The 26,915-nt window shown below is 39.9% G+C and overlaps 3 protein-coding genes across 5 annotated transcripts; 1 reads left to right on the top strand and 2 right to left on the bottom strand.

Moving 5' to 3' along the window:
* Positions 1-63: 63 nt before the first annotated feature.
* Positions 64-17,571, bottom strand: LOC121308550 (carbohydrate-responsive element-binding protein). 3 transcript variants are annotated; one of them, XM_041241010.1, is made up of 10 exons: positions 17,311-17,571; positions 16,699-17,062; positions 12,087-12,193; positions 11,890-11,972; positions 11,251-11,340; positions 10,567-10,608; positions 9,418-9,589; positions 8,007-8,090; positions 2,019-2,149; positions 64-1,629 (listed from the first exon to the last, which is right to left on the bottom strand). In XM_041241010.1, exons 2-10 carry the CDS (start codon positions 17,040-17,042, stop codon positions 919-921), a joined length of 1,764 nt encoding a protein of 587 aa, XP_041096944.1. In that variant the 5' UTR covers positions 17,043-17,062; positions 17,311-17,571; the 3' UTR covers positions 64-918. The 3 variants fall into 3 exon arrangements, with proteins under 3 accessions (XP_041096944.1, XP_041096946.1, XP_041096947.1); XM_041241013.1 differs by having other exon boundaries at positions 65-1,629; positions 8,007-8,087; XM_041241012.1 differs by having other exon boundaries at positions 16,699-17,571.
* Positions 17,572-17,722: 151 nt separating this feature from the next.
* On the top strand, positions 17,723-22,207 carry rpain (RPA interacting protein). The gene is made up of 7 exons (XM_041241015.1): positions 17,723-18,023; positions 18,862-19,053; positions 19,207-19,276; positions 19,549-19,663; positions 20,082-20,145; positions 20,750-20,890; positions 21,304-22,207. Exons 1-7 carry the CDS (start codon positions 17,952-17,954, stop codon positions 21,331-21,333), a joined length of 684 nt encoding a protein of 227 aa, XP_041096949.1. The 5' UTR covers positions 17,723-17,951; the 3' UTR covers positions 21,334-22,207.
* On the bottom strand, positions 22,108-26,672 carry LOC121308551 (complement component 1, q subcomponent binding protein). The gene is made up of 6 exons (XM_041241014.1): positions 26,284-26,672; positions 25,341-25,491; positions 24,852-24,939; positions 23,973-24,068; positions 23,570-23,695; positions 22,108-23,216 (listed from the first exon to the last, which is right to left on the bottom strand). Exons 1-6 carry the CDS (start codon positions 26,543-26,545, stop codon positions 23,067-23,069), a joined length of 873 nt encoding a protein of 290 aa, XP_041096948.1. The 5' UTR covers positions 26,546-26,672; the 3' UTR covers positions 22,108-23,066.
* Between the last annotated feature and the right edge of the window lie 243 nt (positions 26,673-26,915).

Below are 26,915 nucleotides of genomic sequence, written 5' to 3'. Positions count from 1 at the left end.
TTACAAAAAGGGACATCTGAAACAATTCCTTACCATGAAAAGGAAAGTCACCATTACAGATGTCAACTTTGGTTTAGTCACTGAACAGAACTAAATGAAACTAAACCGCAGAGATAACAACAGTTTATTTTAGAACCTTCTGGATTGCGTCACAAAAAGGGAACGGCTATATTTTTTTTTTTAGCAAGGGAGAGTTCAAGACACAAATTCCAAATATCTTAATCCGCTCGTTGCAGGAGTTTTGCACAATCAAACAGTTCCCGGCAGTCATCTTAGATCACTAGATCCAAATCATTTCAACATATTACACCTGCTTTGGCATCCCTGCATTAGCTACCGGTTAAGTTCAGGTTACCGCTTAAAATATTACTCTTAACATATAAGGCCTTGAATGGTTTGACATCAAGTTACATCCTCAGTATGTTAACTGAATATATCCCTGTGCAGAACCCGCAATCTGCTGATGTTGGGATCTTAAGACCAAAAACCAGGCTCCGGTCTATGGGAGATAGGGCTTTCTGTTGCTATGCACCTAAGTTATGGAATACTCTTCCACATATAATCAAGGATTCAAAGAATGTGGATATTTTTAAAAGATGCCTAAAAACACATTTTTTTAAATTGGCATTTCAGCCTGTGTACAGAACTGGCTTTTTATGAGTTTGCACAGTGCTTGTGTTTTGTTTTAACGTCTATAACCTGCTGTGGTTATTTACGAGTATGTATTATTATTCTTGGACTTTAAAGAGCTGTGAGATGTGCGCTATATAAAATAAAGAATATTATCTTTAACAACTCCATCAAGCGTCAAAAGTCATAGTATAACCTATATAACAACACACGTCCACTCGATCCACTTAAGATATCAGGCAGGCAGAACCCAAGCACACTGTAGGTAAGTCACTACCTGGTGCATAGCTAATAGCACAAATAATAAGAGGGGAACAGCTTATGAGGTCTGAATGACACCTTTCTGTTCTCATGCAAACATTCATGATTACCTGTTGAAAGCAGCTTTGCCAGGCAACTGCTCTGCTGTGGAGCACTGAACGACAAGGAACGCTTTGGCTTGATGCTACTGCTCTTCGCCTTGCTCTTTCCGCCTGTGGTCTGAGACCTCCCTCTAGGCACGGAAAAGGCATGTGCCCCCAATACAGGCGGGGCTGCTTGCGTGTTGGAAGGACAAGGGTAAACCAAAGAAGCAGAAACGGAGGAGGGGAAGACCCCCGGAGAGGGGTAGCTTGATCCTGGGAGATCCTGGGGTCCCGACATTGATCCGGTGTGAGTGATGACAGAAGAGGTCACAGGTGAGTTGTACCTATATCTGTGGGACTCAGTTGAATAGGCATAACTGCAGTCCGGGTCGATTCCACTGATGTTTGGGGGAGTCATGGTCGGGGGGTTTCTGTAAGAGCCGTAAGGGTCTGATTCTGGTCTCAGGTCAGTTGTGCAGCACTCCGGCTGGTGCCCATAATGAACCTGAGCTTTGTATTTGGCTTCGCAATTCATGCTGCTTTGGTCGTAGGTGATTTCAGAGGACAAGGGTTGCCCATGGTAACCATCATCCGATACACAGCCTGAGGTGGAAGGCAGGGGGAGTCTGCCAGTGTTGTCAGACATAGCATTTGCCTTTAAAAAAAAAAGAGCTAATGAAATAGTCTAAATAAATACACTGATAGGTTTGCACAAATGGGATTATAAAACTGTTAAATGATTATGTTTTGTAGTGGTATTTCACAATACAAGTTTCAAGCAGATAAAGTGGTCCCCTTGTATATTTGGAAATACTACAAGAAAGGTATTCAATTGAATGACAAAGGGCTCAACTACAAGTTTTTTTTCAGTGTATTCAATTGAATGTTTATTTTAGTATTTCTACATTTAATGCTACTGAGTGTTTAATAGTTCTGGATGACACCTCTCCCCACTCATACTACATAGCCTCTTATTTTACTGTCCCTCTTGATTGGGGGCCCTCACTGTTGATTGCGATATTCTGACTTCTTGATCACACCGACCTGCAGCTGGCAGCCTGTCTGGGCTGAAGAAGGTCCGGAACTGAAGACACTGCTCAACATGGTGGGTAAATAACCACACTCTGCAAAACCAGCCTGGCCCTGGGGCGGATTCCGGTGGTTCATGAAGATATCTGAAATAATAATAATAATAATAATAATAATAATAATAATAATAATAATAATAATAATAATAATAACAACCCGTTTGGTTTTATCTCTTTTAAAACTGCAGTGTCCTACAGTCAAGTTCAATGTCACACTAAAGTACAACTTCTGGGTGTTTACTACTCGTACTGTAGTTTAGCCTTCCCTGCAGACCCGTGTTGACAGTCCAGTTTGTTTACATTAGTTTTAGTTGAAGGGCTACAACCTCCAAAGAATACTGACACCAGCTGGAAACCCGTTATGAACTGGATTTGAACCCCAGTTCCAAAACCAAAAAAGTTGGAATGTGTCAAGCAAGTTCATGCCAGTACTTACCAATAAAGATAAACGGAAACAGTAACATCGTTTAAAATCCCAAAACATGAAAGAAAAAGTAAAAAATAAATAAATAAATCTGAAGAAAACGGATGAAGTTTCACGGGGTCTTCTAATGTGACCAGAGAAAAACACTGACACCCAAATCCGTTACCCCAGGTTTACAGCATGAAGGTGTTTAGGTAGCTTCAAGCTCCCCCGTTTAGTCCACAAAGATTCTCTGTTCCAAACCCCTGCTTTGATATCAGACCCAAACAAAGCATGCCATTCCAAGACCTGACGGAAGCCTATTAAAGGGTAATGCCATCACGTGCAAACAGCAGATGAGCCCCTGTGATGCAGAGCGGCAGCTGACTGGCTGCCAGTGACGTAGGGTGGCATGCAGAGGAATGCATGACCTGACTTCAAAGAAGAGAGACGGAATAGGAACAGGCAGGGACCGCTGGGTTACAACAAGCTCATGTGACCTTCCCATGAGTATTACTCATGAGAGGGCAGGGTACAGGTGTTCAATAGTGTGTACAAAAAGCTCACCAATACAAGGCACCTTGTACACTAAAAAAAAAAAAGGTTGTGAAACGATTCTGAGCAATGGTAAACCAGTTGTTGATATCTGTGGGACTGGTTGCACACTCAAAAAACTCTTCTACATTCTTTAAGGCATGACCCCTGATGTTGTGACGCAAACTTCCTTCATTTGCTTAAAACATTTTGATTCAAACAGAACAAAGAAAAAACAATGTGTTTCGACACACAGAGTGTCTTCATGTAGCTATACAAGAATTGTTGTGATTATATATATATATATATATATATATATATATATATATATATATATATATATATATATATATATATATATATTTACAGTATATATAAATATGTATAGATCATAAACATAGATACATAAATAAATAGTTCCTATGTCATCAAGATCCAAAAGGGTTGGAACAATAATTGATATGTCATGATATTTGTCATAACCAGTTTTGTCTTCATTAATGTAATGAAAAATGATTATCAATGATTACTGGCAATAATCGTGTTTCTGACAGTCATCTGGACAACTTTGTCCATGAAAAGATGCTGGAGGAGGGTGGGCTGTGAGAAGTGTAATATAATAATTTGAATTCAGCCCCCTTTCTTTTGTGGGAGAGAAAAGTGTTATGTCTTTACTTTAAAAGGCTGACAAGTGAAAGAAAAACAGATAGAAAAAAAAAAATTCTGCTGCGGATATCCCCTCCCTATTGCCCAGACTTTTAGGATGTGTGGCCTGTGGTCAACCACATCCTTCTCACCTTCCACATTCTACATTCCACATTCCACCCCCTGACCTTCTGCTCACCTCTCCACGGCCTCCCACGCATGCTTATTTCAGCAAGTCAGAAAAACATTGGCTTAATAACCAAGGTCATCCTCTTACTTCTCATAAGCAGAACCACTTTCTCGCTAGTCCCTAAGATTGTTTGTTTTCCAGATTGTCACTTTGCCACAACCACTCTGTAGATTCACTCCCTGGTGACAGGTATTAGGACCCTACCTAAAATGGTCTTTGTAACACATTGGACTTCAAATGACGTCAAGTGGGAGGCTAATACCTGCTACACAGGAAGTAAGCCTGCAGGGACCTGATAAATGGGCTCCAGACTATTCAAAATAAAAATAAAGTCTAAACAATCTACAGAAAGACGTACTTGCAAGAAAGTTGTTCAGCTAACATTTACTCTAAGTACTGTAGTTAAGTTCCTGAAATAAACACCTCTCTACCAAAAATATTACACTACCTTGGGATTACCCAGTTTTACATTCACAGACTTGATTCATTCTAGTGTTTGTGAGTCAAATTGGCATCGTCTTTTTACTACTTGCAGCGGTAGGATGTTATAAATTAAATCTTAAAGATTAATGAAGATTAACAGAAATTTATAAAAGGGATTGCCTTGTTTTCTCAAAATAATCTTTGGTATACTGATCAAAATTGCACAGGAGCTACATAAAACAGCCAATTATTGTCAACAGGATTTATTGTAGAAGGTCAACGGATGAAAACAAAAAAAGATTTTTTCTAAAGGGAGGTTGAAATATTGGATATTGGAATTTGCTAGGGATAAAATGAATAATAATAATAATAATAATAATAATAATATTAATAATAATAATAATAATACAGTGTTTTATTAAGTCTATAATAAGGTTTGGAATGTGTGGTGCTTTAGTATCTTATCTACTACAAGAAGCTAAATACAATATTTGCATTAATAGAAATAATTTAGAAAAACATGCTTAGGTTTTTGTTGTTTTTCACAACGCTTATTTCAAATGCTTGTTTATAAGGCAGTTACCAAAGGCTTCCACTCAACACACAAAGAAACAAACACTGAAAAACAATTGTCAAGAATCCTCTTTAGTTTTTTTTCAAATTTCCTACAGCGTGTTTCATCACAATCACAAATGTTGCAATTGCTTTAAGACTGAGTGTTCAGTCAAAAAAAGCCACACTACTTGGTAAAACGACACTCAAAACAGTGGACTACTTAATAGCTTTCTAATTTATCCTCAACCTAATATTGTCAACCTATTAGAAATAAAAAAAAATAAGCAAAAAACAAAAAGGATATAGATGCTTAATAAACTTCAATTAAGAACCAAACAACAAAGTACAAACCATAGCATCACAAAAGAAGGCACAGTGCATGTCAATTACTAAACACCAAAACCCATCCACACAAATTAATATAGGCTTTCAGATCAATGAAACCAAAATGTACAGTAGTGCGCTCATTTATTACAATACCTCAAGGTTTGTCATTATTTCCTTTATATACCCACCTGCATGAAAACCTCAGTCTGTGAGAATTTCAATTTCCGGTCAGTAAATCAGTGATACAGAAACTATAGGCACTCGTGTGTGAAAATGTTAGACCACTTTGTGATTTAAATTAGGCATCTTAAACAACTTCTAAAAAGTCATTTTTACCGGTTGTGGTGATGTGTTCCTTTTCTCTTTACTATTTTAAATGAGCTGTATGCGTGGCTTATTAAAGTCATCAATTCAATTAGACAATCCCCAATTTATTTTTGATAGTTTTCAGTTAAAGTGGCTTGACTTTTATATGCACAACAAATCAAAACAGAAGCGAGCCCCTGAAGACCGTATTAAAACTCCCAAAACATTCAAAAGGTCTTCTTGTGACATCCCCCCCTTACCTCCGTCATAGGAATCTAGTAACTCCTCTGAACAGCGACTACAAGCCCAGTTCGGTTCAGCCGGTTCTTCGTGCATCGTCATTGGTACTTCTCACTTCAAACAGCATGAAGACACTGTACTCTTATGCTAATTTCCTAAGAGGCTGAGCGACAGGAGGAAATGCCCATGCATACAGTATCAAATCAGAATAGCATCTAACTTCTCAAAAATGAACCAGCTCAGGCATGCTGGGGAGTACTTGATTGATCTAAAAGGGAGTGGGGGGGGGGGGGGTTTCAAAGATTTTCTAGGCTCATGGCCCCCAATCACATCTGGCATCCTGACTGAGGACTCCCCCACCAAACAAACGTCATAGAATGGTCCATACTATTAGAAATGAAGATGACAAATTGATGGTAGAGTTGAAGGCAAGATAGTAAGTATTACATTCCAAAAAAATAACTGCGGCGTTCAAGTAAATCAACTGACCCCAGAGAACATTGTGTTTGAGACAGAATATTTCTGGGTGTGCTCCACCCACCCTAACCCATCTTGGGATCTAAAGGGTCATAGTCCTTCAATTACTGAATTGGTTCTTTCATTCAATAAGGCTTAGTAAAGGGTTCAAGTGGGTCACACTGAGAAATGCTCTGCTTTTGTTTTTCCTTGCGTGTTAGTGTATTTTGTATCTACCCTTATATTGCCATCATAACATCTAACCAAATCAGTCACATATTCTTTGAAAAGATGCATACAGCTATATTGCAGTCAGCAAAGATTTGCCAGAAATAAAAGTAGCTGAGTTTCTACACCATAAACAAAAAAACAAACAAAAAAACACATTTGGCTGCATGCTGAACTTCCTCAATTCACTTCTGCGGCTTTGTATTTCAGGACTGATTCTTGTTTAAGGTCAGGCTGACCTGGGTGTTGCCCGGAGTTAACCTTGACATGACCCTCATTATGCTCAATATTATATTTAACCTCGAGACAAACCCTACTTCTCGATTCAGCAAGACAGCATTTCAATCTTTGCACACACGGCACATTGCAGGTCTAAAACTATTACAGAGGCTAATGAACTATTAATTTACTACTAACACTGCATGTCATGTCCAAAAGCCATTGCTCCGTGATGCTAATTGAATGACAGGGTCCACAGCAGAAGCAGCAGGTTGTGTACTTCTTAGCAACTTTAATGCTGAATTCAAACAAGCAAGGGCAGGGATTGCGGACTGCTGGAACACCGATGGGTAAAATAAGCACAGATAATTCAGACCTCATCAACACATTGAATAATGTGTATGAATGTTGATAGGGTTAACAGGTTCCGTATTGTCCATTTACTTTGCACAGACATTTCCCTTCACAAGCATGCATGGGTTTTAAGTTAAAGTACGTGTAATTAAAAATATATATTTTATTTGTTTTTGCCCATTTTAACTTCAATGTAATTTTTTATTTAATCTTTTTTAAACTACAGTGAGAGTCAATTATCCGAACTAATTGGGGCCGAAACCAGTTTGCATAATCAATTTGTATAGCCAAACAGGTGTTAATAACAATTACTGTACCTTTAATAAGGTACAGAATAAAGTTAACATACACAAGTATTTAGTACATAAGTACCTACTGATGAGATCTAGCTGGTAACCTGTTCTATCACATTAAGCATACAAAATTACAAAGCTTTACAAATCATTAAATTAATGCAATTCAGTAAAACTTTAACACCTACAGTCAAGGTAATGAAATAATGTAATTAAATGTACCGTATATCAAACTTCGAAAATCATCAAAGAATACAATTCAGTACAACTCTGACATATCGCAGAACTCTAGGAATCATTCAACTTCAAAAATTCAGTAAAATGTTTCTATACTTTGATACTTGCTGTTAAGGCATTGTAATAATGTGCGACTGAAATGAATAAAATACGTTTTGAAATGAATAAAATAAGTTTTTAGCTGCTCAGTAACAGATAGGATCTCCAGCCCTTAATGACGAAACAGAAGACAAATCAAGAACAAGGTGACTGTTTTAATTTGCTTCATTTGCTTAATTGCAACAATTTAAAGGTCTGAACAATTCTGTAACTTTAATTTGCCTCAGTCTGTTGGTACTTTTTTATCAGCTAAATCTCGTAGCGGTTTTAGCAGCAGAAGCATGATTACAGGTGCGTTCGGTTGATTAGGCAGTGCGGTTGATCGGATAACTGACTCTTTACTGTACCTGAAAATGCCTGGTTAATCATCATTAACATTGCTGCTTAACCAGAAATCCCATGGTGCAACACTATTGTAAACAGCAATGTTCTTACCTGGAATGTCCACGAAGTCATCCAGGTTGGGCTGCAGAGGTGTCAACCCAGGCTGGATCATGTCAGCATTGCTGGTGTAAGCTGCTTCATAGAGAAGAGAATGGAGAGAGCTCCTAAAGCAAAAATCTCATGTCATATTCTGTACTGGTCGATGCGTCTTGCCAAACTGGAAAGTGAATTGCAACACACGTTTATGCTTGCTAGCAGTTTAATAGCAGATATGTTTTATAATTAGGGCTTCTGTTTTTCGGGTTTTATTAATTGCACTTTTCGGTTCTTATTTTTTGCTATTTTTGAGATTTACGTAAATCATTTTTTTTCGGGGGTAGTCGTTTTTGATATACTGTATGAAATTAGTGGTTTCGGTTACTTTCCAAAATGATTGAGCATTTTTTTTTGTCAAAATATGTATAGTAGTAACTCGACAGTACTTGCACACTTCAGTTGTACCTTCTGTCCTTTGCTGTCTTTGATTGAGCATTTTTTTGTGTCAAAATATGTATAGTAGTAACTCGACAGTACTTGCACACTTCAGTTGTACCTTCTGTCCTTTGCTGTCTTCCACAGTGAAATCTCTATAGTTACGGGGGCATTCTTCTGGGGTTTTTGTGTGGAGGCATTTTTGTACATTTCGCCACAATTCTGTTTTAAATCCTCTGCATCTTAACTGTAATACAGCTTTAAATCCAGCTAACAAGCCTCCAACCTGATTGGAATCTCGTTTTGAATCTCACAAGCACAGTCTCCAGTGGGAATGTAGGAATCTGCTGTCACTCAGTAGTAGGGGCGGGTTTAAAGGATTCAGAACGAATCTATGATAGATACAAGTCAGGAAAGCGGGACATTGCCCAGCAGCACAGGGAAATGTATTTATTATTATTTTTGTAGTAGATTTTATTTTTTAATGGAAAAAGGGTAAAGTCAACGTGAACTGATTCAGCATTTCCACAGTCGTTCCGGTGTTTTCCGGTGTTTATTGGCTATCAGTTAAAACTGAAAATCAGAAGCCCCATTTATAATGAGCTAATATGCTGTGTGCATGCCCTGATAAGTTTACCACAGTATTTTTAGAATGCCTTCCCTTTGGTTACAGTATGCATTTACCATAATTTATCTTGGTTTGCCACGTTTATTAATATGCTTTATCAGATCTCCCTTTTTACAATGCTTACCTGCTCTCCCACTATGCTTTATTACACTATGCTATGCTTTTACAATAGTAGACTTTTATACGGGGGTGTCTCTTGCTAAAAGAGACCTTTTTCACAGTTTGAGCATATTGCACAAGAAGAAATCTCATAATCAATCAGAGACATCTCAGACGCACCACACTGCTTTTACACGAGGTAAGACAATGGATTTGAAGCGTTGGCTGGCACCCCTGTAAAGCAGTAATGGAGTGGGGACCCACCGTTCTCCTGCTCTTCCTGCCACAGACAGGGGTTCTGTGTCATGGTAAAGAGCGTGTCCGAGATATCCGACAGGAAGCAGTCCAAATCAAACAGGTGCCCCTTCTCCTCCTCCATAGGAACAGGATCCTGGAACATCTGATTGGTCCATTTTTTAACACTGTAAATATCCTCCTGGAAAAAAAAACAAAAACACATGGAGCATTGTGGACCAATCCGCAAACGAGAGAACAATACAGTCCCAAGGGCTTGAAGAGCATGGCTGCGTCTGCAGCACTTACACAATGAGGGGCATTTCATCTGGAATCCTTAAGCTGTTATTTAAAGCTGTCACTGCTTCCAATGCCATCGTTTAATAGGTTTCGAAATGTTGTGTAACAGCGTCTTGTCCAATTGTTTTGCAATCTCAATACAAGCGTTTTGAAATGTATACCCTCGCTCTTTTTCTTTTTTTTTTTTTTTCCAGCTCCAGTTTGTTGGCTCGACAGACTAGGAAGACAGAGAGTTACTTTCACAGTCTGGGAACGTGGCCATCGCAAACAACGGAAAGCTCTGGACAACAACCAAATATACACACAACGCAGACCTCGATATAAATCTGATGCAGCCTTCTGAAATGTCATGTATCAAATAACGTTTATCAGATGGAAATTACGTCACATTAAGATCAGCTAGAATGTTTAACTATTCTTATTTAACTATAATATAATGTGGAGTGCTGTTCCTTTCTCTTAAATGAACCCTTGGTGCACCCTGAACACAAACTCAATTCTAACTGCTACAACAGCAGGCTAGATGTCTCGAGGTCTTTACACAACACTATCATTGACACCATTTTTAGCAAATGGCAAATCAAACTGCTAAAAGCAGCCCAGAAGAGCAAAAAGATTGAAATTGTGTTCATACGTTCTTGTGTTCTGCTTGCAATCAGATACATACGTAACACAGGCTAGATGAGACAAAGTGTACAGTACTTTATAGTTGTATCTTGTATATTAACAATAAAGCAGTCGAGAATAGAGGAAGGAGAATGCCGGTAAGTGTTATATCCATATCTGCATCTCCCTGCTGCAATTCAGTTTCACTCATGCTAAGACAAGTCAGCGAATTGGGCGGGTGCTTCTGTACACACTCAAGCGACGGTACCTTACCTTTGTCAAGACTGACAGGTGACCATCCTTATTCTTACGAAGCTGTAAAAGAAGGCAGAAGACAATTTGAAAAACCAGTTTGCAGCAACCTTTCATTCTGACAGTGTCTGTGACTCCCTGCTGGCAGAGACTGGTAGTCCTGCTGCTACAAGTTCCCTTGTGGCTGGTGTCTGAGTAGCAAAAAAATCTTCAAAGAATATTGTATATGTGCTCTCTGTGGGAGGAAGGGACTCTTTGAATACTCTGTAAACATAAACTTTATGTATAACATATAGCGACTGTTTTATATGAGTAATACACAACAGTTAAACTGACTGCCTCGTTTACTTCTATAGGAGATTCCAAGTCGGTATAGCATGTAACCGGGCACGGCCCTCACATTGTTTGCTATGGAGGTCAGCGGTCCTGTTATCACTCAATAATGGAACGGTAAATAAAGCGCGGCTGACAAGATGACTTTAATTATTGACACCCGTTCTAAAACCTCTGCTTACTGATAAAACGCTTCACAGGGACGCTAGAGTGCCCTGCTCTCAAAAAACAGAACTCTTTCGGTGGACTACAATGATTCTTTTTTGTACGTGATCGTACTACTGAGCTCTTACTGCTGTCATTATTTTTGTGGATTCACCAAACGCGTTGTAGCACCCTGTACAGTCATCTCATTTTCACAGAAGAACTTACCCTCTTCCTGTGGTATACCCTCCATTTGTGATACTCCTTAATGACAACATCAATCCTCCGTTTCCAGTAGTTACCCTCTAAAACAATAGCCTGCAGTTCAAAAACAAACACAGAAATTCTCACGTATGTCTCTTTATGAATCCCCTCATAATTAAAATGCCCCTAGTTCTATGTGCTATTTTCTTCCCCTGCCAGTGGCTCAAAAGCATGTCAGTCAACAAGGGAAGCAGGTGGTTGAGGGGGTGGGGATAGTTTCAATCTCCAGTTGAAATGACCAAGGAAGTGCAAATGTGAAAGCATGGCTTGCAACACTTTTCTGTAAGTGCAGCACCAGATACTCCCCCTTTATAACACTGCAGTCGGGAGCCATAGACCGTGCCATTTGTGTTCTGTCACAACAAGCATGAAAGTGCTCCTGTGAAGGCACTATGGGGCGAATGGGAGCCAGGACAATGCTGACGCATCACTGATTCAGCTGCATATACATAAAGGGGATCATTAGATTACTAGAAACATGCTTCTTTAAAAAAAAAAAAAAACCTGCACATTTCAGACCTATAAAATAAACAGAAGTGCAGTTTTTGTTATCTTTAATGCCTTTGAGATTAGCTCCCAAGTACTGGCGATGCTGCTGAATACCTCCGGCTTACGATGTGCGTCTGCTTCTGATCCTTCCAGAGGAGTCACGAATCCACACACCGGGTTCTTCCTCTTCTCCACATCTAAACAGCATGACACAACCACCCTTAATACAAACACTGGGTCAGCCTCATTACAAAAGAACAGCTCTTTACAACAAAACCTTGCTTAGTGCCCTAAATTGACCAGACACTTACACTGAATGTACCAGGCTCTCCATATCCCGTTGTTCAGGCGGATTTTGTCCCTCCACAGCAGCCGTAGCCCTTTGAACGACTTCCACTTTGGAGAAACTATTTTCCCACTGAAACAAAAGTCAAGCAACTGAAATGAGGTGAAAAGGGTAAAAGCGCAGGACAGTTACCCTCAGTAAACCGAAAATTAAAATGTAGGGTTTTTTTAAGTTACCAGGATGTGATGAATGAAATTGAAAACAATATGCAAATTGATCCTGAACAAAAACAAGAATACATCAGACAATATATATATATTTTTTTTGTTTGTCTTTTCTTAAAGCTTGTTTTATTTTCTATATATTGATTCTCATGATCTTTCTAAGTCCCTTTCGGAGGAAATATTCTACTCCAGCTCTTTTTTTCAATAAAGCAGGATAGTGTATCATGCTTTAAATTGAGTTCTAACTGGCTATGGAACGCTGTTAAATATTATACAATTCCATACCAAGTCACCTTAAAGAAACAGCGGATATAAAAACCAATTATAGTTAATACAACTTTAAATAATTCAATATACTGGGACATGGGAAGAATAAGTTTATTGCGTTTTCACCAACCAACTTATAATTACAATCTCCAGTGCTTTTCTTTTAAACACAGCTACTCTAACCTTTTCAGTAGTAACAGACAAAGGTTTTGACAAGAAGTCTTTATATTTCTGTGACCTTTGTAGTGGCCTGAAGTGGGGAACGACAATAAACCGAGACAGCATGTCATGGGGAAATTACACCACAAGGGGATAAACATTTAGATTGTATTAAAAAATACACAGTATCCCAGAAAATACAAATGTTTTTCATGTTCTATATTAATTGGAAATTAAATTACCACGACTAACTAAGAGGGTAATTATATGCAATCGTCTCTGTTTTCCAGTAATAAGGTTAATTTTCAATTAAGCTTGAAATGACAGATAATATTCGATGTTAAAAAGAACTACAATGGACATTATACAACATACAGTATTCTACAGGGCTTTGAAAAAACATTAAGAAGTGTGTGAATAAACTCTATAAAGATGGGCTTCTCTAAGACCCTGGTTTATTTTCTACATACTTGCCTATGGTTGTTTCCACTGTAAGCCTTGTTCTACTTGTTAGTTATTCTGGGTGAGAGGAGTTAACATTTCAGGCTTAGAATCAGTCAGTTAGAGTCAGCTTTATGCAACTGGCTAGCTTGTACTGACCAACCAGTCTCTGTGTTTAGACTAGTCTGATACGTTTGCATGCAACCGACCCCAGCATTGAGAAGAGATGTCCTCTAAAGAGCTGCAACAAGCAGAAATTGAAAGCTCCACTTTGCAGTGATAAGTAACATTGTAAAAAGGGCAGGAGAGGTAGTAAACAACGTGAGCTGATGCAATATTTATTGTAAATCCTCAGCAATGAGGCCACCTTCACACAAATACCCCACCCCCCGAACATACTACGCTGACAGGACTGCCCCACACGCCATCAACAATCACTCAAGCTGTTTTTATTAAGTTCAGAATTTTGCAATAATTGAAACTTTGCCTGGGCACTGTTGACAGTACCCGTTTCTGTTGTAATTTTCTATAGAACGGTAGTGTGGGATGTACGGGGGAGGGGAACTTTGCACTGCTTTGCCCTCTGATCAGTAGGATTGCATGGAGTTACTAAGGAATACTTGCTTTCAAATGACACGCTGTTTATGTTTCAATATACAGAGGTTGGGAAACAAAACTGAACCACCTATAGAATGGGTGGACCTGATTCAACATGGTTCAGTCCAACAGCTGAACTATGTGATTACATCGCCTTGTATGAATCGATACACACTGACAATCTGTTACCATGTGGATACCAGTGTCTTACTGGGTGGGACCACTGTGCAATATCTGCTCCAAATCCATTGTGTTGCCATTGCTGTGATCTTGCAAACAGAGATGCTAATAGAGACTGTAACGGGGAAGAGCTTGCAAAAGAACAAAAACATATCTTTTTGCTATTTTCTGAACAACGGTGTGTCTAGGCTCCTTAGTAGCTGGTGCAACCATTCGTTTCTAAAATGCCTCATTAATGTTCCCATCTGCTCTGTTACCAGGTAGTGGAAACAGTGGCCCGAAGCGCAATATTGATTTAAGATGTAAAGTGATCAAAACACTTCATGCACACGATACAGGCAGACAGAAAAACACATTAAAAGCCCACATTAAAAACGTATTCAGTGGACACTGCTAAACAGACCAGTGCGTAATGCAGGGAAGCAGTAATGCTTGCATGGGAGCAGGGAAACACAAAGCAAGGCAGATTATTCATTGAAACACCAGCCCCACAGCAGGTTGCTACACAAGCTTTGCAATACAGAGGCCTGGGAAATGAGTTTGCTGGTCTCAGCAAGTCGCTTCTGGTTTGTTTGTTTTGAATTACATTCCCCTTATGACTGCTTGGTGTTTGCCGTCATTCGGAGTGGTACTATTAACCTAGCTTTGAGCTGCTTTGTTGGCAATGAACAGCCTTTTTAATTCTATTCAAAACATGCAACTTTTCAACTGCCAGACCCAGCAATGGACTGGCACACTGGCACATGAGTCGAATCGAAGGCTGCGCAGTTCCAACTCTTAGCAACTTCAGAACCGTGTAAACACAATGGGAAACCACTCCAATACAATGGTTTTGCCATAAAATAGAGGAGAGGGTGTAAATAAATACACAATTAAATGGCACTTGAAGCTACTAACTACTGAAGTAATAAATACATAAATAAATGAATACTTAAAAAAAAACAGGACTGTGCCAAACAATTGTTTTTGTAATCGAATGTTCTTATAATCGAATAATCGGATATTTGGGTAAAGTGCAGGACTTTTTTTATAGACTTACTCTTAGGTAGATGTGAAGAGGATTTGCTATTGTCCAACAGTAACACCCTTCAAAAGCAAACCAACAATCACTTATGCTCATTATATTCTCATCAATGCAGATGTTTGCCCTTGGAACGTGGAACAGCATGAGAAACGTGCATTTACATAAATGCATACAAACGTGCTTATCTTTCATGTTCTAGGTAGAAGCCTTGGCAAAAACACCTGTAACGTCAGCAATTAAATAATTACAAATTCAAAACCAAATGCAGAACCACAGAACAAAAAGCACCATGTTATGTGTATAAAATATCGGATGTTTTTTAACATTCTTTCATCACTTTGTTTTTGCTACAGAACCAAAACTACAAAGTTGCAGTGTAAGGCAACCGACCCTTTCCCATTTTCTGAGGTAAGGCTAGCTCACACATTGCATGCAGCAAGTCCAGCTGCACTAGACACTCTTTCAGTGGGTCTGGAAGTAGCCAGGTGTGCCTATATTATCATTATGATCTTGTGTAGTTTTCTTTTTCGTGTTACTTAAAATTCAAAGTTCCAATATTCTCGTATCCCTCCCCTTTACCTTTTGTATCTTTGAATTGTAACAGCTAGCAAAGGAACTGCATTCACTGTAAGGCTGGGCTTGTAGCCGGGAGCAAAACCATGACAGCTTAATGACATTTCTGCTTTCAAATCATTCAGAAAGGCCCATTCGGCATACAACCCATATTAAAAAAGACAAGTTCTCGTTTTTTACACAAAAGAGCGACTGTTCCATCAATGCATTGCCTCAATACTAAACCCCTTACGTTCTCAATTTCATTCTAACATCCATGCTGGAATTCAATTATTGTTCTTTTTTAGTACTCCCTTGCTTTGCTGAATGTTGCAAGTCCTGTACAAGATTTAGAAATGCTCTTTGGCCGGGATTACAAACCTTTCCCTGACTTGTAACCGCAGTACTGGATTCAGTGCTCAGGACTTTGCATGAGATTTCTGGAACAGCGTTGGCCAAGTCTGTCCTGGGGTCATGGAAATTACTTCAAAATGTGCTTTTAGTCCTCGTTGTCCAACGATTATCACAGAGATGCCAAGGTCAACATGCACTGTGCTCGCCTAGATCCTGCAAAGGCTACCGACACCACTGCTGCTGCCCGTTATTATACAGCAGTTTGAAATGTCCTCAGATTTTCTAGCAATAAATGTTTATAATATATAGTAGACCCTGACATTGATGTGATACAGCCAACTGGAATTTCTTAATGTCAGACAGCTTGTACCAGAAGGAAATCAAAATGAGCTATATTGAAAGCATTTTATAATCTACAACCACTTTGACAGTTCATATTCAAGCGGTCATTTAGTTGTGTTGAGAAAAACAAAATGCTATCTAAGAGCTGAAGGCAGCTTGGAGAGTAAAGGGGTTTTACTGAGCTCCCTTGAGCTGGGCAGCAGGTGCTGTGGGGTGCCCTTGTGTGACTACTCAGTGATTCAGGGCAGTGGGAACTCTGGAACAGCTCCCCCTAGGTTGGTCCACCTGTATCACTTTCTCAGTATAAGCAAAGCAAAGACCCACCTGTATCACTTTCTCAGCATTATCAAAGCAAAGAAATTAATACATCATTTCTAATCTATATAAACGTCTAGTGCACAAACAAGTTGATTTTTTTTTTTTTTGTTTTGTTTTTTAGAACTTCAATTCAGCCGTTTAAAAATAAAACAAATACAAAGTTTACTTGCGCTTCTTACCTATATGCCAGTGTCATGCATTCAAACAGTCGCGTTAGAGTTGGGTCGATGCTAAGGCTGCCCGTGCTCCTCGGACCGAATCGGTACGTCTGACACCCAGTCCGGTTTACAGTATCGAAGTTCACCCCGTGCCTCTTTCGGCGGGAGGTGGAATCACTGTGCGGGGAGGACACCATGAAATGCCCACTGTGGATCACCTGGACCCTGGCAAGCGATCCAGCTGCCTGGCCCGTACCCGTAGCAGCGCCGTGGCTTTCCTCCTGGTCCGAATCCGACTCTGAATCGGGCACCGCTTCTGGTTTGCTCCGGCCGGAGAAGCCTGATAAAGTCTGTGCTTTTGCCATCTGAGAGAGGTCTATGAACTCTAGAATATATATTTTGAATAATTAACTGAATTATACCGTTACCGGCAGAATTAACTTTTTTAAATTAATATATTCACTGCATGAGCGATTACCGTAATACATATGTTTTAAGTTAGCATAATATAAGTACAATTCACTATAGTTCTACACCTTACTGTTTAACAGCTATTGTATGACGTTCATGCATGAAATGCGCCTTAGCAATTATTATTCATGACTATGTAGCTGTCATTTAAATTGCACATACCGGTCTTCAACTGTCACGAATGACAATCAAAAAACTGTTATTCACTGGACTTCAAAAACAACGTGCTACCGCCTGCTGGCAGTTCTCTGTTTACTTATACGAAGGTAAATTTTAGATTGCTTTAGGGATCGTGGTATGCATTTGCGCAGCCTTTGTTTTGGAGTTACAAAATTTGCTAACCGTTGAACTGCATTTCTCCTCCCAGGGGCAAAGTTAAATTGTCTCCACGTGCTTTGTATGTTATGTAAACCACCCCCCCCTCCCCCCCCCATTTCAAGCTGCAGCAAGAAAATCAGAATTCGGTTGTTTATTAGTTTTGAAACTGTTTATTTGCCCGTCATAGGCGAATATAACACCATATAAAGTGAAAGCGAGTTGTTGGTATAATTCACAAGACCTTAAAGGTGTAGAATTTATTTTAATACCACAAACTGAGTAAAACATTATCTCATTGCTGTTGTTGTGCGAACACTAAGTCCCATGCTGCAGTGCGCTACGTCAGTACATTCCTCGGTGTTACGTAGCGCCTGATAGGTTTATTAAAGGTCGTACGCACGGACGCCGGAAAATAAAGTAGTGTTGTGTTTTGCAAAGTTATTTTTTTTTTGGTTTGTTTTTATCTGATTACTTATTAACAGAAAATGGACGCCATGCACAGACACCGTGCTATGTATAAAGGCACCACACCACCTTGGAAAGAGACCTACAGGAAGGTAGCTTCGTTTTGCTTTTTGTCATTATTCGAAAAGTATAGGCGAGCGTTCTTTAAATAAATACATTTTTTAGCGTTCTATGGAATCATAACAGTTCAGGTTAGAAAATTCAGATATTTACACGTATGTATTTTACTACGCCGCCTCTAAAATTATACGCTTGTTTTATTTTGCAGCATCAGTAAGGGTAATACAAAAAATAAAACCTTGCGATGCCATTTCTTGTGTTCTGCAATTAGTGCCACTCGATCCTTTGTTTAAATGCAATGCAGTGTATTTAAATGATCACGAACCAGGAGTTAGAAAATTCAAGTCCATGTTAAATTGTTCCTTTCCTGTACATATGGAAACGCAACTCCTAAGTAACCTTACACACTCGGGCCGAGTCCCTACTGTAGAGAGAGTGCTATGGTTTCAGATCTGGCTCAAGAGGGGCTTGATTTAATTCTCCGTATCTGGCTATTGTAGTCAGCGAAGGAAGTCTGTATTTAAATACAGCTAGTTTATCCAGCCACGGACCTGTAACACGCTGTTGATATACATCAGGACTGTTTATAAAAGTGAGTGTGTGTGGAGCATTTTCAGACCAGCAGTGAATGTAATTGAGACCTCTTAGCAACTGGGTGAAAAATGACTTGCAAAAGGAAAGTGGTAAATGCTTTGGTTGCGCTTTCTTGATAAACACACACAGTTACCACGTTTTGCAATATTCCATTAAGTTAATAGTCTGCTCCATAGTGTTGCTTGAATTCTGCCGTTTTAAAAATGGACAGTCCACTCGTCCTTAACCAGTGTTTTGATCCAAGTCTGTTGCTGTGTAACTCGGCCCCTCTGTCAGCGATGTGTGGAGCGCCTGAGGAACAGCCGCTCGAGGCTGCTGCAGAGGTATCGGCAAGCTGGGGGGAGCCTGCACTGCGGGGCCCAGGGCTCCTTCATGGTACAGGAGGTGATGGAAGAGGAGTGGAACGCACTGCAGACAGCAGACTGGGGGCTGCCCTCCATGTGGAGCAAAGGGGGCGGCTTTGGAGATGTAAGTTAGCCTTTTGTACTGCACGTGCTTCCAGATGTGACTCTACAGCTTGTGCAGTTCCTCTCATCTTTTTATAAACGAGTTATGGACTGGTGATTGAGGCTAGGGCTTTTTTGGTTTGGGTAACTCACTCCAGTGCCTTGGGTTTTGTAGATTTTCAACCTCAAGAACGACGAGGAGTTGGCAGTGCTCGAGGAGATTCAACGGGAACTTGTTGCGCAGGGTGAGGCTTGTGTGCTGCTTTATGGTGTTTCAGACAGGTTTGTGGGGTTTGTTTGACACTGTCTGTCTTAAATGCATCATCCAGGGCACTTGAATAGGGGGCGGCTTCAAAAATTCGGAGCTAGCCTGTAAACCAAGGCCCTGGGGATAGGATTATCCAACACTGATTTCTGATGTCTCTTACATCCAAGCCTGATGGAGAATGGACACCCTGTTGTTCACTGGATGCCCTTGTGATATCGCTCTGTTGTAATTGACATTGTTTTCCTCTAGAACAAGCCATCCTTGAAGAATATGACAGAAGCATGCTGTATGAGGAGCAGTGTGTGATTGCGATGACTGAAGGCCTGGATGCAGATAGCCACATTATCTGTCCACTCTGTCACAGGTAAGTAGTGTAGACAGAATCCCATATATAAGCTGCATAACAGAGAATTTCTGACTCTAAACTTTATTGGGCCAATTTAACTGAATCTGACTAAACAGAAATCTTTTCCAAATTAAATTTTTAACCATATTTTTTTGTCTTTTTTAAACCCATTATTGACTTTAAATGGGGACACTTCACCACCTCTAAATTAGAAACTATATTTTGTGTGCCATATGACACGAGCCATGTACAGCCCTAGTGGTTTATAAATGTTTAACACTGGCACCAACTGTGGTGATCTGTACAAGGGATGGCATCTGAACACACGACAGGATATACTGGAAATTTTAGCAATTACTTCACTGATTGGATGATTCTTGATGAGTGTTTTATAATGTGTTGTAGAACATACCGACTTGCTCTTTTCTCTTCCCAGGAATAACCTGACCGTTAACAGTCACTTTGTCTCATGCCCGTGTGGGATGTACATTAATACGCAGGTTAGTGCAACTTTAACATTATATTCTGCCCTTGTGAAATAAACACTGTGCTAGTGGGGTCAGACTTTAATATTAACAATTTTGTCCTCCGAAACGTGTGCCGTCAGCCGACCGCTTCTTTACACACTGCAGGCCCGCCATGCAGCCAACCCAGAGCTACAGTGTCGGAGGACAACGCAGCTCTGGGCAGCTTACAGGCAAGCCCGCAGGGGCCCGGCCAGACCACAGGGGTCACTGGTGCGCGGTGAGCCGAGGACACCCTGGCTGATCTAAGGCCCCCTCCCCTCCCCTCCGTCCTGGGAACTCCCGTCCACAGTTGCAGTAAAAAGGAGTACAATGTTAAGTAATCTATTACTTGCCTGTGGAAGCTTTGTAACCTGGCGCTTTTTTATTTAAATTTTTATTAAACCATTTATGGTCAAACAATATTGGGCAGTCTGTATTTTTCAGAAGTTAACCTTCTGCAATTCCTCTCCATTTAAAATCTTAATGGCTAGTTCCACCCTATGAGCACAAATCTTGGACTAACTGGTAACAATAGGTAGTCCAAGGTGTTTAGGTAAAGGTTGGTAATGATATGAATCTCTTTCTGACGTCTTTCCAGAACAAAAATATCACTGTGGAATACCTCCGACCCCTTCTGGAGAGCCGAGTGACTGATCATAATGACCAGTGTTGCCAAAATCCTGTCTTCTCAGTTGCCAATGGCATTGAAAGGTCTGCTAATTTACTCATGAGCTGTACGGTAAGACTCGGATCTTCTAATCACATTTATACTCCTTTTTATAATGCATCATTGGACGAGGGTTATTTAATAAAGAATTTGCTTGTGCCAAAAGATTGCCTTGGTTGTATAAAGTGATCAAGATTTTTGAACATTGAACTAATATTTTAAAGTAACTGCAAAAATAGACTCCCATAGCCTTAGCAGTAGACCATTCCTGATTTTACTACACAGTACATATTATGCATTACAGCATCTAAATGGACGAACAACCCGTTCTGCAGAATCGCGCTTTTCAAATGGTTGTGCATTAGTAGGTAGCATGCATAGGGTGATAGTGGAAGCAATAGTGTATACAGTCAGTGTGGTATAACAGTGCATTTATTGGTGCTGGAGCTTTTCAATTGAACGTGCTCTTTGTCTGTCACTTGTAGGCTTGCGATTACCTGTCAATCATCCTCTGAAGCAGACAGAGACGCTGCAGTCCAAGTCTTTACTCTGCAAGAAGGATTTCTTCTGTATCTGAAGGATTTGTTTTGTTTGCATGCAGTTTATCCTATTGCAATGGTGTGTGCCTGTCTTGTCTTTTCTTAATGTTAATTTCTGTGAAATAAAGCTTTTTTTTTATTGTACAAAAGTGTTTTTTATGCATTTGCTTTATTTGAACTAGAATTGCTTTGAACAATAAATATGGATCTGGTTTGCGTAATAGGAATTATCCATTCTGAAACTATTGAAAATCAATATTCTGTGTTTTGTAGTACAAGTGATGGGTCATTACCTAATGCAGATTAAACATGTTTTTGCATTAAGAATCCCCTGGGATATATTGCCTCTTCAGATTCTCCACCAACCTTGCTAGTTTTACAAAAGCTGTTTGGATCCATTTTAAACATGTTCTATAAAGGTCTTGTTGCAAGTTTTTTTTATATCTACAGTACTGTAGACTACTGATTGAAAATAAATTCTCAATGAACAATGCAATACCTAGTACTGTAGCGCCACAGTAAAACAGGACTATTTGGTTCATCAACATGTGTGTTTGTCTATTTTTCTTGTTCCCCTTTTCTGCTAATTCTTTTTTAATTGAATGGGCTTGACTGTTTTAATTGGAACCTGAACAAATTAAGCAACCCTTCACTATTCATTTTTGAGGTGATTTTTAAAAAAAATGTTATGCTGTGATCCTACTGTGTGTCAAGAAATAACATTATTTGGAAAAAAAAAAAATCACAAGATTATATTTATGGATTCTCTTGTTTCCCATCCACATATTTTGATGGATTAACAATGAATAAACAGTAATTGGACATTTGAAGACATGATCATTACAAAACATCTTCTACTGTAAAATAATTTAACAAAGTAATTATAATCTCATTTGTATAACATTCAACATCTTAGCTGCTTTAAAATGTTAAACAGTTGAGGTTACCTTAAATTTGTTGCAAACTCCCATTTGATGACAGATACAGTATGGATGTAAGACATGTCTGTTTCAGATGCTGATTCACAGTAACTGGATCAAATATGTTATTCTCACCGGCTTGTTTAAAAGTATAGCCAAGGTGGGAAATTGCATTTGTAATTAAAAGTATCATCCGTGAAATAATATAAACTATATAGTAATTCTATAAACTGCACTAGCACATACCAGAGATGTTTAAGTGTGAATTTGTGCTAACTGCTCTGATAACTAGTCTGGGAGATTTTCAAAAAGAAAAAAAATGATGTCTTCTTGAAATTCACAGCTACATACCTTTATTAACATGGTATGCAATAGTAAATACCAACAAATCCTACATGAAACAGGTCAGTATTTCAGATCAGGGTTCTTACATAATTACTGGTTACACAGACCCACGTTACAATATCCCTCATAGACGTAAAGGGCTTGTCATATTTGTGCTAATGTTTAATAGCACATTGCTTCAAATACACTTTAAACTTTATTTTAACCATTTTATGGTCTTTGCAATAGTTTGTCACTCCAATATTTAGTTCTAAATCTATGATAAACAACCTAATAAATGCAAAACATGTTGAAAAAATAATAAAAGCAACACAACTTTTCTGCAAAGATCATAAAAAGGTATTGGAGTATTTGAAGCGTCCAAGTTTGTTGTAATTTTGGTTGCCATGTGCAGCAGCAGCAAGAGCAGGCTTATTGAAGGATCCCTGCATTAAAGGAGGTTCTTCACTGGCACTTGACAAAGCCACTGAGCTCTTCGAGGAACTTGATGTACTCCTGGTGCTCCAGAGCAGTGCTCAGCTCCACCAGCTCATCAGCAAAGGTGTTGTCAACCCCGCGGTCAGCCAAGAAGTCCATCAGATGGTCATACAGAGCCTGTGTGGTGGAACGGAGACATGCTTAACAGAATCACTAGATAATACAATCAAACTGCACATTAATAAATTCCCTTTCTGTTCACCCAATACAATACCTAGCCATCCACTTTGTCAAAGCACAGGTTTTTGCTGTGTAAATGCAATAAAACAGGTTCATTTGTACAGAAAAAAAAGCATGGGAATTGTAACTGCTTAAATTCTTAAACATTACTGTACTATTAAACCCATTTAAATATACTGTGAATGTTTGCAACCAAGAAAAATAAAGAAAGAAAAACCCATTCAGGGAAACATGCGACAATGTTTAAATTGTACTCCAGTAACACCCCTAATGTCCAGCCCAGTACACACCCAGTCCAGGGAGTCAGTGTTGAGTGTGTAGCTGGTGTCCTTCCAGTCCGATTCACCTGTGGGCTGGAAGCTGACCTCACGGATGGCAAAGATATCACTCTCCTCCTCCTCTTCACCGTGGGCTACCTGGAGAGCAGTGAAGGCGTGTGAGCAGCATGACAGACATGCATAACAAAATCCACAACCAAGATCTACATTGCATCCTTGGACTTGCGTTCTACACTATATAAAAGATGCATCTCCCTGATGCCCTACACTATATAAAAGATGCATGAATTCACAAGCACCAAATAAAATAATGTTGATTGCCTTGTGGCTTCCAGGTGATTGTGATCAAGTGAAGGAGGTTAGCTTTAGTGTACCCTGAAGCATCACAGAGAGCATATCTAATGTCAACACCAACCTCATCTTCAGGATAATGACAGTCAAAAACCAGGGACTGGGCTGCAGCTTGCTTTGTTACTTCAACAACAAAGTTGGGTGATGAGAGAATTTCAGGCTGAAAGGAAAAAATAAAAACAGAACAGTGAAACAACAGTCAGATGTTTAGCCGGCATGCTGAATATCATACTGGGTGCTGTTCAATAAAAGCCAATATCCACTCCACAAGAGGACCTTGTATGGGTCAAAATCAGCTTGTATCTTACACAGCACCCTATGCTATATTCACAGTTCAGTTCATTTTAATGGGTCATCATTTCCATCTGCTATCAGATACAAAGACATCCCAGATGGCTGGATCACATTAAAAGATTAAGTAGCGGGGTTCCGAAAAATAGTGTTACACGTCCCCACATGTTGCTAGAACTGTTTAAATAACGTACCTGTCATTTCTTTTCATACACACTTCATTTACACTTAAAAGTCTGTTTCAAAGCTCTTTTCAAAATGTCTGCTCTAGTGCACTGGGGTTTTAGATCTGTCCTCTAAATCACTGCAGGAAAAGCTGAAAAAAAACCCATAAGTGTTCTGGTTTTTCTGTTCCGTACCACATCAAGGATCATTATTGCCGTGTTACCTGTTTTACACTATAAGTGCACTAGAGCAGACATTTTGAAAAGAGATTTGAAACAGACTTTAAAGTTGTAAAGTGTAAAAAGCTGTCAGGATGTTAACAATTAAAAGAATGACAGGTACGTTATTTAAGCAGTTCTAGCAACGTGGGGACGTGTAACACTAGTTCTCAGAACCCCGCTACTTTTTAATATCAGGGTATACCGTACTGTAAACATAACCAGCAGGTGCCTGGAGGAGAACAGAAAGAGCACAGCTGCAATCTCACCTCTGTTTCGGAGGGTTTCTCTCCCTGCTGGGCGTCCTCTTCAAAGGTGGGTGGAATGCTGTTGTTGACGTTGAATGTGACTGTAACCCTAAAAGAGCACTCGCAGAACAGGAGGAAAAGAGTTGAACAAACTATTCCATGAATGGTTTAGTCTTTTCTGCATTAAAAAGGTGTCACACTAGCCAGGGGACTGTTTTATGACAAGCATTTTAGGATTTATTAAACAAATATAGACTTTTGTGCTGTTTCCCTTCCAAGACTCAGTCACAGCGTCTGGAAGCCTTTGACGTGTGTTTATCCTAACTGTACTGTATTGAGTTACTGCATATTAGGTATTCTGTAATAGAAGTATTTTGACCAAAAATGCTGATTTTGACCCATGCCTCAACCAAGTTGAAAGTTACGATACTATCAAATTCAGTTTAGTAAATCTTTTCCTTGGCAGCAGACAGGACAACCGCACTGTCCCTGCCTCCTCCTGGCACTCACTTCTCTCCAGAGGTCTTCCGGCTGAGTTTGGCCTCTGTGCCACTGAGTTCCAGCTCCCAGCCGCCAGACATCTTGGGCAGGGACTTGTGCTTCTGGATCTTCATCTCCTCTTTAATCTCATCGGACAAGAACTCCACAAAGGCCTTGTCGCCTGGTGATAAGACGACTGAGTGTTAAAACAGGCAGTGATGTCTTGGTGTACCTATTTAGCTTCATGCACTGGTCAACAGAAAGCCAGTTTTCAGATGATACTGTAAATGGACATTACACATGCCTAAGAGATCCTGTACTTCCACTTGTTGTTTATGTTTTTATATGCACACATTATCAATGCGACTCCAGTGTACCAGTGTGAGCCATTCCAGGTTTTATAGTGAGCCTTAATTCTAAATTACCTGTACAAAAGGTGCACAGCATGACTAAATATCACACTGGACGCTGCAATGGAAATCATACATTTTACCCAGTTCAGCTAAATGTCTAGGTACTTTAGCACAACAATGCTCAATTTCCTATGACTTACAGAAACCCACTGATAGTACTATATTATTACAGACATCTTACATCATCAATTAATGCCACAGCGATGAAGCCAAGGTCACATGGTGCAGCCTTCCCCTCCAAATGCATAAAAACTTTTAGAAACCAGGGCACTGTCGCCTGCTAATAAAGCATTTGCGTTTTATAATTCCAAACACGGCGGCACTGTACAACAGCGCTTATGTGCAGTGAAACGTGTGTGGGGTACTAACAGTTACTTACCACAATCTCGTGTTGCCCTCGGCAACTACACCGTAAATAACCAATTTTGTTACAGAATAATATGGATGGTTTGGTCACCGAAATCTACGAGAGCACAGCCTATCCACGTTGCTGTAGCACTTTAACCAAATCTGTTTCAAACGCAAACATTTTTTTTTTTGGTATTTATTTAAAGTGTTACCTTCTGTGTGCAGTCCCCCGCAGCCGCATGACAGAGAAGGAATACCCCGGCTCGAGCTGAGCAACCCCGGCCTGGATCCCGACGAGGAACCGCTGCTACACAGCATCCAGATAGAGCGTGTGAAAGGCCGACATGTAACCGAGCTCGGAGCGCACAGGGCCGGCCGGAGAAGCTGTTCCAGTCCCCGGGAAGTAGAGGCGGTGGCAGTACCGGAGGAGATCCGTGCTGCAGTGCAAGCAACTCGGGTAAGAGACTTAAACATGTTGCCAGGTAGGTTGGGTTAGACTATAATGCCAATCGCTGTAACGGTGATCAGTCAATGCAGGCGCTGCTGGAAACGCGTGTGGCAAGAAGGACACCACGACCTCCTCTTCACTCTCAACTTTCAACTCCGCCCTGGAAGTGAGTTTCCGGATGTGCCTGTCCGTGATGACAGATCAGACGCGGCCGATGCAACGAATTCGCTCTGAAAAGCAGAGGCATGTCTCAAAGAACTAATAAAAGCTGTATTTTCTAACCTGATATTTATCCTAGTGTGTTGATGGGATACTGTTCTTGAAATTCCTTGTTCCAATAATTTTGCTTAATCTTGCTGTGTTCGGAAATGGCCATTTATGTAGTCAGGAATGTTA

Source organism: Polyodon spathula, unplaced genomic scaffold (genome assembly GCF_017654505.1).
Source record: "Polyodon spathula isolate WHYD16114869_AA unplaced genomic scaffold, ASM1765450v1 scaffolds_734, whole genome shotgun sequence".
Lineage (NCBI taxonomy): Eukaryota > Metazoa > Chordata > Actinopteri > Acipenseriformes > Polyodontidae > Polyodon > Polyodon spathula.
Note: the sequence above shows the minus strand (reverse complement) of the source record. Positions and strands in the feature narration are given on the sequence as shown.

Excerpts from the sequence above, each read along its gene's own strand:
- rpain (XM_041241015.1), top strand. The coding sequence starts at position 17,952 with ATGGACGCCATGCACAGACACCGTGCTATGTATAAAGGCACCACACCA. Across the intron at positions 19,664-20,081 it reads ATCTGTCCACTCTGTCACAG|GAATAACCTGACCGTTAACA; the intron begins GTAAGTAGTGTA and ends TTCTCTTCCCAG. Across the intron at positions 20,891-21,303 it reads ATTTACTCATGAGCTGTACG|GCTTGCGATTACCTGTCAAT; the intron begins GTAAGACTCGGA and ends TGTCACTTGTAG.
- LOC121308551 (XM_041241014.1), bottom strand. The coding sequence starts at position 26,545 with ATGTTTAAGTCTCTTACCCGAGTTGCTTGCACTGCAGCACGGATCTCC. Across the intron at positions 25,492-26,283 it reads CGGGGGACTGCACACAGAAG|GCGACAAGGCCTTTGTGGAG; the intron begins GTAACACTTTAA and ends TCTTATCACCAG. Across the intron at positions 24,940-25,340 it reads CGGAAGACCTCTGGAGAGAA|GGTTACAGTCACATTCAACG; the intron begins GTGAGTGCCAGG and ends GTGCTCTTTTAG.
- LOC121308550 (XM_041241012.1), bottom strand. The coding sequence starts at position 17,042 with ATGGCAAAAGCACAGACTTTATCAGGCTTCTCCGGCCGGAGCAAACCA. Across the intron at positions 11,973-12,086 it reads GAGAGCCTGGTACATTCAGT|ATGTGGAGAAGAGGAAGAAC; the intron begins GTAAGTGTCTGG and ends CATGCTGTTTAG. Across the intron at positions 8,091-9,417 it reads GCAGGAAGAGCAGGAGAACG|CAGCTTACACCAGCAATGCT; the intron begins GTGGGTCCCCAC and ends TTCTCTATGAAG.